This window comes from Gordionus sp. m RMFG-2023, chromosome 5 (assembly GCF_954871325.1).
Source record: "Gordionus sp. m RMFG-2023 chromosome 5, tfGorSpeb1-WG-v2, whole genome shotgun sequence".
In the NCBI taxonomy this organism is placed as follows: domain Eukaryota; kingdom Metazoa; phylum Nematomorpha; class Gordioida; order Chordodea; family Parachordodidae; genus Gordionus; species Gordionus sp. m RMFG-2023.
This window is the reverse complement of record NC_088779.1, coordinates 18,530,733-18,543,905: the sequence shown is the minus strand read 5'-3', so window position 1 is coordinate 18,543,905 and position 13,173 is coordinate 18,530,733. Positions and strand designations below refer to the sequence as shown.

At 24.0% G+C, this 13,173-nt stretch overlaps 1 protein-coding gene across 3 annotated transcripts; it reads right to left on the bottom strand.

Annotated features, from left to right (window-relative positions):
- Window positions 1-13: 13 nt before the first annotated feature.
- LOC135929538 (serine/threonine-protein kinase rio1-like) lies at window positions 14-10,735 on the bottom strand. 3 transcript variants are annotated; one of them, XM_065466159.1, is made up of 12 exons: window positions 10,668-10,735; window positions 10,434-10,629; window positions 10,214-10,400; window positions 9,963-10,105; window positions 8,595-8,716; window positions 8,261-8,467; window positions 4,943-5,118; window positions 4,685-4,777; window positions 4,512-4,559; window positions 3,316-3,469; window positions 476-618; window positions 14-354 (listed from the first exon to the last, which is right to left on the bottom strand). In XM_065466159.1, exons 1-12 carry the CDS (start codon window positions 10,723-10,725, stop codon window positions 235-237), a joined length of 1,647 nt encoding a protein of 548 aa, XP_065322231.1. In that variant the 5' UTR covers window positions 10,726-10,735; the 3' UTR covers window positions 14-234. The 3 variants fall into 3 exon arrangements, with proteins under 3 accessions (XP_065322231.1, XP_065322228.1, XP_065322230.1); XM_065466156.1 differs by having other exon boundaries at window positions 15-354; window positions 3,316-3,481; XM_065466158.1 differs by having other exon boundaries at window positions 15-354; window positions 3,316-3,481; window positions 10,434-10,620; window positions 10,668-10,734.
- Between the last annotated feature and the right edge of the window lie 2,438 nt (window positions 10,736-13,173).

The following is a 13,173-nucleotide window of genomic DNA, read 5'->3' as shown; positions in this document are numbered from 1 at the left end:
TTGGACTTTTCAACTTCAAGGGTTATGTTTTAAAAGGTTCGGTGAAAAGTCAATCTGGTTCAAAATACAGAAAAATAATAGCATCAAATTTTCTAAATTTCAATATGAAAAATTGATTAACATTTTGGTAATATGTTTCTCACGTTTTTTTAAATATTCTATTTAATTTTAAGCAAATGATATATTGTTTTTATTAAATAAATATTTTTAATTAAAAAAATTTTTTAAATTTGTTTATTTCCTTTTCCAGCCTTGGCGACAATATTTTTTAGCATTTTGTTTCTTTTTTTCGTATTTTGGAGTTTTGGTTTCTCTTTTTTCGCGTTTTTCATCCTTTACAGCCTGTTTTCGTTCCTAATAAATAATTTATGTTCAAATATTTTTTTAAAGAAACCCAAAAAATAGAATATAACCCACTAAAATAGTTGGATAAAAATATTATAAAAAAAGACAATTTAGAAAAAAGGTTAAATACCTTTTTACTATTCGGGGATTCGTCTCTATCACGTTGATATTTAACATATTTTTGTTTCATCATAACATTGTCAGACTTAATAGTTAAATGGCTATGACTGGATGTAGAGTCTTCATTAGCGGTTACGGATTCAGAGTCGGAATCTAAAAAAATATATCGATCGAATTAAAACTAGAAGACGCAACCTTAAATAGTTCAGGATGCTTTTCTCTATCCAGAACGAGATCCCCGGTTAGAAGGTCATTAGTAGAATGTATGTGCATTTAAAATTTATCAAATTCCTAATAAATAAGCTAAACCTAAATGCCCAATTTCAAAATCTTCATATCAGACCCTTGGAGATTTTTTGCTAGGGTTGCTTAGCTTGCTCGTATTTTATTTGGTACATTTTTCGGATAGTTAATTTTTATAAGGTTTTGTCTGGCCAGTGCAGATTTATTATTGAAATAGTTATTAAAACTATTAGATTATTTTAAGAGTATAATTATAAGACAATTTTTATAATAAAAATTACAATCCTCCAGAAAATAAATCCAAATTTCATGAATCATAAAAAATACCGATATTCTAGCATGGGCTCGCAGAGAAGTAGCCCCATGCTAAAAACTTATTTAAACTTGGTTGTTGGTTATATATAATAGGATTTCATATTTGGACAATGGTTTAACCCTTCAATCTCTGGTGAGGTATATGAAACCCCAGGAATGCTAGAAATGATATTACTTAAAAACGATTAAATATTATGATCTGGATTCTTCAGTAGCTTCATCAAATATATCTTAGAATCTATATTCCAAATTTCATAAATTTTGGTTGAGTAATTTTTAAGATATAAGCATTTTGTGACTGATTGAGGTTTGTGAGACCCCACCAGAGTAAATTAGTAATATTTTAAGAAAATTTTTTATAATTATAAATATATACTACTATATTATAAAAATTTATTAAAACAAAATTTAAAAATCTTATATTTTGTATGAGATATATGAAAAAGAAAACGTAAAGATTTTCTCTGATGGAGTTATTTTATTATTATTTTTCACGGCTGACTCATTTCTCAAATTATTTTTATCATTTATAATGATTTTTGCAGATTCTGAAACTAAATATATAATTATTTAAGATATAATGTAATTTTATTTGAGGTGATTATGACAATATAATTAATAGTGAGGATGAAGATTTTATATATGATAGTGATCATGATACACAATCTGAATTAGATGAAGAAATGTTAGTTGAAGACAATAAACTTAATATTATTTCGATAAATTAAAAATCATTTATCATAGTATATTTCTCTTTAAAATTAGCTAAAAAAATAAGTTTACTAAATGGAAAAAGGATCTTCCTAATCAAAGAATAAAAACTCATCAATAAAATTTAGTTATTTACCTGCCAGGAGTAAAAGAATAAGGGAAAAAAGCTGACACCATAGAAAAATGTTTTGACTTATTCAACAGAAAAATGATTGGAAATTATTTATCATACCAATGAAAAAATTAAAATTATATGTAAAAACTATATTGACCAATATAAAAGTTCTACTAAGGAAGTTGATGTAACACAATTCAAGACATTATTGGGAAATCTTTATTTAGCTGGAATTTTTAAATCTAACCATCAAAATAAAAAAAACAAAATATTCTTTTTCACATATGTAAAATAAATTTATGTTTAGAACACATTAATATTTTATGTAATAAATGTTTTGCATGTCAAATTTAACATATTTCAATGTTCTATATTTTTTTTATGTTTTAGTGTAATTTTTTTTATATTGAAGAATAAAGATCCATATTATGAATTATCATGATTATATGATAGATAAGTTAATTTTTTAATTTAATATTTGAAATATAAAAAAAGTAAGCTTTTTTTAAAAAATTTTGCCACAAATTATAATTATCCTCATCATCTTTAATCTACTTTTAAGAAATAAAAATAAATAAATATTTTATCAAGTTTAAGATTAGTTCTATCTTATTTCCAAATATTAAATAAAAATAATGAATATAATTGGAGATATATAAATTTGAAATTGGGGTCTATTCAAGCCCACCAGAGTACTAACGTCATTTTTTTACTTGAGTAATGAAGGATTAATGTGGGTTAGAGTTTTGTTCTAAGAGTATAATCCTAAATTTGATATTTTCTAAATTATTTTCTCTAGACAACATTAGGCTTTACATTTAGTATATTCCCACATCAGGCATTGGTATAAATGTGAAATTCTATTAACAACCAATAAATTATTTTTCAAAATGGAGCTATTTAACAAATAGTGCCTGTAATCATATGGAAATATAATTTTGAAAATGGCATCATTTTATAATATCATTTGAATGCCTTATTTGATCAAACTATTAGGTATTAATGAATTAATTTGAATAACGATTTTTAATCTAATGAATGTTATTAGAATTAAATTATATAGAAATGTTTTGCATATAGGGTTAAACTTAACCCCTATATTATTTAGTGTCAAGTTCTAGGCTTTAATATCTATTTTAAAAATTTTGGGACTATTTAGAAGAATAATAGAGTCCTGCATTAAAAATTGTCAAATAGATCAAATCAGTCCTATCTAAAAATAAATTGAAAAAGGCTTAATTAATGAACTTTTGAAGTATATTTCAAGGAAAGCAAAAGTGAAAAAAAACATTAAAGAGTGAAAAGATTTTGCCGAGATGTCCAAGTCTGGCCAGAATCAAAATCCAAAAATCAAGATCTGGCCTGACCTAGTCCTAGTAAAAGCTACCCGAGTCCAAAATAAATAAGTTTAGTTGAATTGGGATAGGATAGATTTGTGCATATAAAAATTAATTTAGGTATTAAACCTGCTGTATAAGTCGAGTTATTTCGTTCTGATTCGCCAACATCAATGATATCAAAATCATTTTGATTCTTATTATCAGTTGTTAAAAAACCGGGTTCATCATTTTGAATGCTTAAATCTTTAAGAGATATTAATGCTTGGGGTACTCGTGAATCCTTTTTTATATACTATTATACATTATATTTAAAAATTAACTATGTATTTTTTCAAATTATAAATTATAAAATACAATAAATTTTATAAATATTTTTAAAAAATTTATTTTTTACAAAATGTCATAAAAAAATTTGAAAAAAAAAATGAGACCTTGTAGGGCTGAGAATCAAACAAAAGAGCATGTTTTTTAAAAATCAACTTTCTATTTTGAATTATTCAAAAATATTAAACTTTTCACTAAATGAATGTAAATAATTGGTAATATTGAAGTTTAAACTACTTTAAAAATATCGCCTGCCAATATAATAAATTTTATTTGCTATTCTAATTAAAGTCCTGTAGGGCTGGCCATAACATCATCTATCAAATATTGGCCTAACCCATAGCTCGTAAATATAAATTACATTTATATTTAGCATTTTAGGTTTTACCCTAATTGAATATAATTATTAAAAAATGAATTAAGATAAACAAGAAAATTTTTTTAAAAAATAATGATGGAGCCGAATGTCAAGAAATAGTCAAATAATTATTTCCTAAAACAATTTGTTCAGCCTGCAGTGTTTTCAAATGTTGGTCACATTTTTGAACAAACAATCTAAATTTATTTCTACATCATAATTTGTTTTTTTTAACAAGTGTTCGAAAAAGGGCATCACGCGACTAAAAAAACCTATAAATCAGTTTCATTTAATTTACTAAAGGTTTTATTTTCATATAATATTTTGTAATAGGATAAAATAAGTAACCTCATTAAATTTTTTGAGTAGTTGTGTAATATTTAAATTTAAGGCATAACAATTATGATAGAGAAAGAATTAGAGAATTAAATAATATTTTAGGTTTGAAATAATTTATTATTCTTAAGTCTATCCCAACAGACCTAAATTTTGCAGAAGAAACCTAATTTTTATGGATAAAATAAAAATTGAAGTTATTTTGTTTTTGAAAATAATTTGTTGTTTTGGGTTTAAAATTAATTCATTTTCGTTTCCCAACCCTACTGGTAGTTAACTACGAAAACATAATAAATAAAATTACCAATTTGTAATCTCCGTTTTCAATACCACTGATCCTACAATAATATAGCTAGAAGTTCATATAAAAAAATGGATATAATGAATATTTCAAAAAAATCTAATTTCTAACCCCATGGTAATTTTAATGTTAAAAATATTATTTAATTTATAAAATCTTTAAAAAAGAGCTTATACTTCTTTTGTTAATCCAGCTGTCAAATTGTCAAAATCTTTCTCGTGGTCAATAATTTCATCCAATTTTCTGGGAATAAATGCTTGTTTAAATACCTTAAATAAAAATTAATTAAAGTTGGCGTAAAATTTATAAGGCAAGAGCTTTTTATTAGCAATATAATTTTTTAAAAATGGGAAATAGTGAACTTGATTAACTATTTCTTATATAATTTAATAATGTAATAAGAAATGCTTAAATAAGACGATGAATCAAATTACCTCTTCATCTATTTGATTATTTATGGATGTGCCGTTTTGGGTGGATATGTAATGATTGGGTAAATCGATTATGTCTAAATATTCATATCTATTTTGTAAATTTATAGCTGGATCCGTTATAAAATCGAAAAGTTGTCTCACTGTCATAACGTTTACATTGTTTTTGTGAAAATATTCTTGAAATTGAAATATTTTAAAATAATAAAATTTACACATATTATAATAAATTTATTCATTAATAACACTGTGTGACAAGAAAAATGGAAGAAGAAAATAAAAACAAGTTTTGGTGCAGAATTTGACGCTGAGTTCGAATCCGTTTTCCAAATTTTCCCTACACGTCAAGTTTTAAAAATATTACAGTATAAAGACACCTTTTTGAAATCTCAAAAATGGTAAAATTTAGGTCTTTATACGGATATATTTTAAAAAGTATCGAATAAAAATCCCTGAAAATTGGTGATAGTGTTAAACCTATATTTCTTTATAAATAGACCAAACAGAGACCGATTTATGGATAATTCATTAAATCCGAAGTAATATGCGCTGCAGACTTTATCTATTGGTTTTTGAGAAAAATGGTAAAGAATTTCGTTTTGGGAGTCTTAAATTTTCAATTTAAAATACTATCAAAATTATTAACTTTAGAAGATAAATTTTATATAATTTTGCTTCAAATATGCTCAAGATTATATATTAATTCTAATTATGTTTCAAAAGTACTCTATCCCTGAAAATTCAACCAAAATCTATAAATTAAAAAAGTTGGTACAGATATTTTCGAACTTTTTAATTTGTACACTTTTATTAAATTTTCTCTGCATAAAGCATTTTTAAAGCAAAATTAAGGTAATATTTATCTTTTTTAGTTGTATTTAGTAATATTTTATGCATTTATGTTCAATTTATACCAAAATCAGATATCTGTACCCACTTTTTTAATTTGTAATCTTTTTGAATTGAGCCTTTTTGAGCAAAATTCATTTAAATGCAATAATTGGTAATTTTTTCATATTTTTTTTTAATATTTATCTTTTTAGATGTATTTAAGAATATTTGTTTTTTTAATCAATTTATATCAAAATATATGATTTTCCAATGGAGTACCTTGAACCCGTAGTATGGGCAATAAATAATAATACCAAATAACAAGTAGGAAGAAAGGAGAAGAATTATTTTTTTTCGCGCTTAATTTTCATAAACATTTAATTTCTTTCATTAATTTTTTTTTAAATTGGATTTTAAATATTATTCAAATTCCCTCCTTATATAATATTCTACAAAAAATTAATGCCGAGGTCCCCTTGTTTAAAATGTGTCTCTAAATTTTGTTACATCTCTGCGAGCTATATATTGACCACACAAAAATGTCCAATTTCTCCAATCATTCAAAGGATTTATGGAATTTATTACAATATTCCACTCTACAATTTGATAAACCATTTGCCCCTAATTACATATTTAAAACATGTTATAATTCTTTTAATTCATAGGTAAATGGAAAACGGTCATATTTGCCTTATTCGAAACCTGCATTTTGGCACGTAGCAAGAAATCATTGTGGGATTGTTATTTTTGCTCGATTAGTACATTTGGGTTTAACAAAAAAATAAGAAGAAAATTCGTTATCCTGAAATTTTGTCGGTTGTTTATCCGGTAAAATATAATATGCATACAACAGTTCCTTTTTTTAATAGTTCGCAACTGGAAACATAAATGACAACCAGAAATTTACAACTTTCAAAAAGAAAGTCCGAATTTTTAGCCTCAAGGCTTTATGATTTTAAAATTTAAAAAAATGGAGTTCGAACTTCATACTGATTCGGTGGAGCATCGTTTAAAAATTTATTCTCTTACGAAAATTTTTTATACTATTCCAACAATCTAGGTCAACTTTTTTTACAACTTAATATTGAATTGGTGCCCGATGAATGGCGCTTGTTCATCTATTCAAGCAAAAACAGCTTGAAAGCAGTTTTGTTTCATAACGGAAATTTTAAGCCATCAATTCCCATCGCCTATTCCAACCAGTTTAATGAATCATATGAAAATATGAAATATTTATTGTCAAAAATAAATTATTCCATTTACGAATTTAAGATACGATCTCAAATGATCGCAATCCAGACGAAAGTAAAATATGAGTAGGTTAGCTTAGCATAATATATTTATTTAAATATGAGAAATATAACTATTTCATTTAAAATAAATTGTTTGGGAATCGTACCGTGCGCAGTTAGCGAAGAGAACGAAAGCCACAATAAATAAATATATTAAGTGTAAGCTATATTAAAAAAAGATTTTATAAATAAAGGTAAATTTAAAAAATATAAGTTGTTTAAAAATTGAGTAATGATTTTATAAAAAAAAAATGTATAATAATAATAAGGGTTTGCTGCAAAAATTAAGATAATTTTTTAGTTGTAGGGATCATTGGAACCGAAGTTATAAACCTTCAAAAAGGCTAAAAATGACTTTTTGGCCACTTTAACCTAAAATAAATTAAAAAAACCTGACGTGCTAAAAAAAACTGACAGCGGATTTAGAATATGCATAAAAAACTGTCTTAAAACATCTGTATTTTTTTTTCTCCCATAAAATCAAGTCGAAATTTGTCACACAGTGTAATACAAGTTTGTTAATAACAATAAGGCTTGAAAATGATATTTCAGTGAATTTTTGAAACAAATAACGGTGAAATTGCAAGATTTCGAATGTGGGTTTTTTTAAATAAATTGCAAATGGTTTCGTTTAATAACATTTTTGTTTCATGATTTATTTCTAAAATAAATTGACCCACCCCATAAAAAATAATGGCTTGCCAAAAAGAAATCTGTGCTTCAAAAAGAAGTTTCATAAGAAACCAAATTTACAAATAAGCAAAAGAATCAAAAATGTTCAAAATATAATAAATTTAAATCGAGAGTAAAACAAGCAACGACTTTCGGAAGAATTACTGAGAAGAAATAAACTGGGCGATTTGGGCACGTTGGACGAAAACGAAAAATTATTGGGCTACGATATGTACCATGTTGGAAGCAATGAATGGGCCTTATAAATAGCGACGTGACCGTAAAAAGTGGAGAAAAGGGATCAAAGGGGAAACTACTGGCCTACTCGAATAAACCTGAAAGCCAGCCAATAAATGATAAAGAATAACAGTTTTTTAAATCCATGAAATTGATTCATAAAAATCTTAAATTTCCTTCACTGCTAAAAAAATTGACCAGCAATTTATATTTTTGGTGCAAAATATTTTTAATAATGGAAATAATATGTAAAATCTCTTTAAATTTAAATAAATTTGTTAATGAAAACGAGTTATATTGGTGATGTCTTTCCTCAAGAAATCGAAGGCCCTGGGATGATCCCATTCAACTGATTGGGAAACATCTATAACATACAATTCATCATCATGGCAGATTAGATTAAATTCACTGAGATCGGCATGTACCAGTTTGCATAATCTATATAGGTCCCAAAGCAATACCACACTCTTGAGATATAGGGTGCAAGCCAGGTTAGCTTATATTTAAAAAAAATATTATACTGATTTTTATATCATTGTTTATGAATAATGGTGAAAGAAACAGATAAAAAAAAGGTGAATGATGTAAATAATATTAATATATATCAAAATATATAATTGTACCATCTAAAGAAATATCCTTCATAAGTGGAGAAGGCCATCCATCTTTGCCTAAAAATCGCATAACTAGTACATGTCCTTTTAATAATAAAGGTTCAGGACATTTTATACCAGCTTTGTGTATCCTTTAATAATATAATTCATCATATAATAATATCATAAAATGTGTTTCTTAAATTATATATAGTTAATTAGTGAGGTTTGGCTTAGATAAATATTATATTATAGTTTGCAGAGCAAGCCCATGACCCAAAACATGATGAATAACATGCCCCCTCCCCCACATTTTATATTTCTTTCTTATTCTTATCTTTTTTCCCTTGTAAAAAATTAGGAAATGGGACTGATGATAAATATTTTTTTTAAATTTAATTATAATTTTTTTTAGAATTTCACAATTTTTCCAAATAATTTTTTATATGGGCATACTGATACCATTTTTTTAGAGGCTGATCCGAGACAATATTAAATTAATATCAGTCATATAATTTACTATACCATAACATAAATTATTTATTATATATTATAATGATCAGTTATAGTTTCAATTCATGAATCTAAAAGTATATAAAAAATTTTTATTGACAAATCACTTATTTATATAATAAAATTTGAAATAAATTTTAAATTAATAATTAAAATGGATTTTGATCTTATTTATAAAAATAAATAATTTTCTTAGATATACGTTTTTTTTTAATTTTATATCCTATTTTTAAATAAATTACAATTTTTCAAAAATTAAGAAGCCATTTTATTGGATTGGAAAATTTTATAATATCAACCGATACCCAATATTTTTTTAAAAAAAAGTGAAATTGGCCTGATCCAATGAACAATATTGATATATCCTTAATTTTTTATATTAAAAATGAAAAAAGAAAGATGTAAAGTAAATAAATATACCATCATTTGTTTCCTAATTTACTACAAGATGCACATATAAAAAACAAATCATAATTATTAAAAAAATTTAAAAAATATAGCACATATAAGATTAAATTTTAAAAAAAACAGTTATATTCAAAAAGGAGATGGGTTTACTTGCATTGCTATATAGAACCATGAATGTTACAATAAGACAAATTTATAAAATAATTTGAGTGAAATATTTTTTAAAAGAATCTATAAATTCAATATTAATTATAATTCATGTTCATATATTATTTTTTATTTTCCATCTAAAAAATTTGAATAAAATCTTTTTTTTAGATCATAAAATTTCTTACCCTTAAAAACAAGATTTAATACTATTATCAATAAAAAAAATCAATAGAATTTTAATTTATTATAAATTTTTCCATGATTTTTAAGCTAGCTTGGGCCAATTTGCAGATTTTTATTATAAATATTGAAATTAGGATAAAATACCGCAACAAATTTCTCATTTCTTTTTCAGCCCAAGTTTTAACCATTTTGCGTGGATTATGCCTACAATAACCTTGTCTAAATCTAAATTCACCAGTTACATATCTATCTCGGTCTTTAAAAATCAAGATTGAAGTTTTGTAAATCTAAATTATAGCATATTTTTAGATTATGAAATTATAATTTTAAATAACTAGTAAGCTAATTTTATTAAAATATTTCATAATAATCGAAATTATAAATAAATGAATTACTTTTATTGCTGCCTGCAAATTATTCGGACCTAATGCATGATAGACATTTGCTTCCTTGCCAGTGCTTATGCAACCATTAATGGATAGAATAACTCCAGAATTAAGTAGTCTAAACAATATCATTCTCGTCCTAGGATCCATTACTTGTTCAATAGTAGCTCTATCACGTTTATCTTTAACTTTAAATCTTACAAAATTATATAAAAAGTAATTTAATTACCTTTGATTATCAATTTTCTTTCCCTTTTCTTTTAAGGAATTGAGCACATTATTCTGTAATTTGCCCATTCCACCTGTATATGAATGCACATTGATTTTGCTTGAAAATTTTTTTAATTTTTCCATGTGAGATATAGTATATTTTTGATCAGTATAACTGATACGATTATTTTGAATTTGAAAATCAACTATATCATCTATTTTATTTTATAGGTCAGAAGTTAATATAACATACCGTAATTATCATCTTCCCAATCAGGATCTTCTTCTTTGCAAATTTTGTTTATAATCATATGAACGAAAAGGTGTATGAATGAATAAATATTAAATTAATTGTTAAAAGAAAACATATTTTTTTAAAATATTTTTAATATTATAAATATTATAAAATACGGTTTATTTGATAAAAAATCTTCAAATTATCGGTGATTCCATAGAGGCAAGGAAGCATTGCTTCCTTTGAAATTTTTCCCATAAAATTCTTAAATAGACTTAATATAATCTTTATAATATGTTAAAAAAAACTGTTAAAAAAATTATTATAAATTTTATAACGTTAAAAATATTAATATTATTTTTACTAGGTTAAGAAGAATTACTATTATATTTACTACGTTAAAAAAAGTTCTATTATATTTACTACGTTAAAAAAAAATATACATGAGGGAAGCAAATTTTTGCTAATAAATAAAGAGAAAATCATGCTAATTTAATTGTGTAATTTTACATTTAAAAAATAAGCATTGGGGGGGGGGGGAGCAAATAAATAAATGCCTTTTGTCTTGATAAATAGTAGAGAAATTTTTATATTAAATTTTTTTCCTAACTTTTTTTAAATAAAAATTTTTTTCTTTTTTTGAAGCAATAATTGTAATTATATTATTGAAAATTTATTACGATGATCAAGGTTGTATAAAAGGTATTTATATCTATATATTTCTGAGGATCTGTATCTATTTATAGATATTTCTCAGATACATTTTGATATACTTTTATTTAACACTTTTTTATTAAAAAATAAAATTTTTAAGTGCAAATTTTATTTCAAATGTATGAGGATATAATTTAAATAAATATATATTATAAAAATATTAAGACTAAAATATATATATAGTATTAAAACTTATACATAAAAAGAGATATAAATATTATTTTTTTCTCATTTATATCTATAGATATTAGTTCAAGATTGTGTAGGATATTTTTATCATGCAAAGGAATTTATAATGTCTAACTATTACGCCCATTAATTATAAACAATACCATTGATGCACAAAATTATTTAAATAAATAAATTTATTTAGTATTTTGTAAAATAATTTTATAGATATTCCGCTAACTTTTAAAAAATAAATTATAAGTTTAAATGTAAAAAAAATTTTTTAATTTTAAATCTATTTTTGATTTCGATGGGAAAAAACTTATTAAAAAATTTAAAATCTAGCAACTTTTATATTTCACTACTTATTTTTATTCATTTTACTCAAAAACTTTAATTTTTTTATGGTTTGACTATTAAATAAAAAAAAAATTTAATTGCCTCCCTAGTAGTAAACTTGACGCTTCGTTACTGAAATTTATTTAATATATTTTTATCATAAAAATATATTTAAACATTACACCATAATCTTTAATTCAAAATTGTATATTTTCTTTATTGTCCAAACAAGCGGAATAATAAGAATTTCCAACAAAAATTGTATTTCACAAATATAAATTAAGAATAAAGAATACAAAATGTTATCTATTTTTTATGAGAAATCAATTGATAAAATGTCCATAAATGTCAATTATATATCAACAGATACAACAATTTTGAAAATATAAATAATGTAAAATACAATTTGAGAATCAAAAAACATAATTTTGGTCTACAAAATAAATTACTTAATTAGGTAAAGAAAATAAAAGGTGATAAAATATACAGTAAGGACTGTTTTGATAGATCTAACCATCAACATCAGAGCTTCACAAATTTAAAATATTCTCTACTGCACATTTACAAATTCTAAGTTCGAGGGATCGATCACATATATTTTCTATAACCCTTTACTAGATTTTGCCACAAGGTTACATTTAACAATTTACGCTTAGCTCTAGGTTATATTAGTTTTAAAATTAACAGGTATGTGTACTTTTTCAATATAATTATTTTATAGCATTTATACTAAACATATATTATCGGCGAGTAGTGGATTATGAATTTTAAATTCAGGAAGAGGTCCATTTTTAGCTATATTTTTATATATCACAGATATTGCAATTTTTGGAATACTTTTAATTCCACAAAAAAAAAATAAGCCTATTTTAGTTACAAGCACACTCCAACGTTTTCCTTATTTGGGCTTACTTTGAATTCTAAAAATTTTTATACTATCATTCAATTCTAGATAAAATAATTTTATCACCCAATGCTGCTTGATTGTTATAGGGTTTTATGTCTATTTTTGGTCGAAATATTATTCTTAGGAATACCCTCAACTCCTTTAATAAATTAATTATAAATATGTTTTTTATATAAAAAAAAATATTTTATCATCTTTTGGCCTCATTTTATTTATTATATCTAATCTTTAACTTATTCTTAAAAATTATATTTTTTTAAATTTATAAAAGAATAAGGTCATAAAAAAATGTACAAGATTAAAGACAATGAGTTACTATCATTGCTCTCACTATTGAAGAAATATTCCGATTCGAAGTTCTTGATCCCACCAATGCTTATTTTAAAAACTTTGTGT

Bases quoted from the DNA above. Each gene is read 5' to 3' on its own strand.
- LOC135929538 (XM_065466156.1), bottom strand. From the start codon at position 10,725: ATGATTATAAACAAAATTTGCAAAGAAGAAGATCCTGATTGGGAAGAT. The intron at 10,630-10,667 runs GTATGTTATATT...AAAATAAAATAG, and splicing joins TTGGGAAGATGATAATTACG to ATGATATAGTTGATTTTCAA. The intron at 8,468-8,594 runs GTACAATTATAT...TTTAAATATAAG, and splicing joins GAAGGATATTTCTTTAGATG to CTAACCTGGCTTGCACCCTA.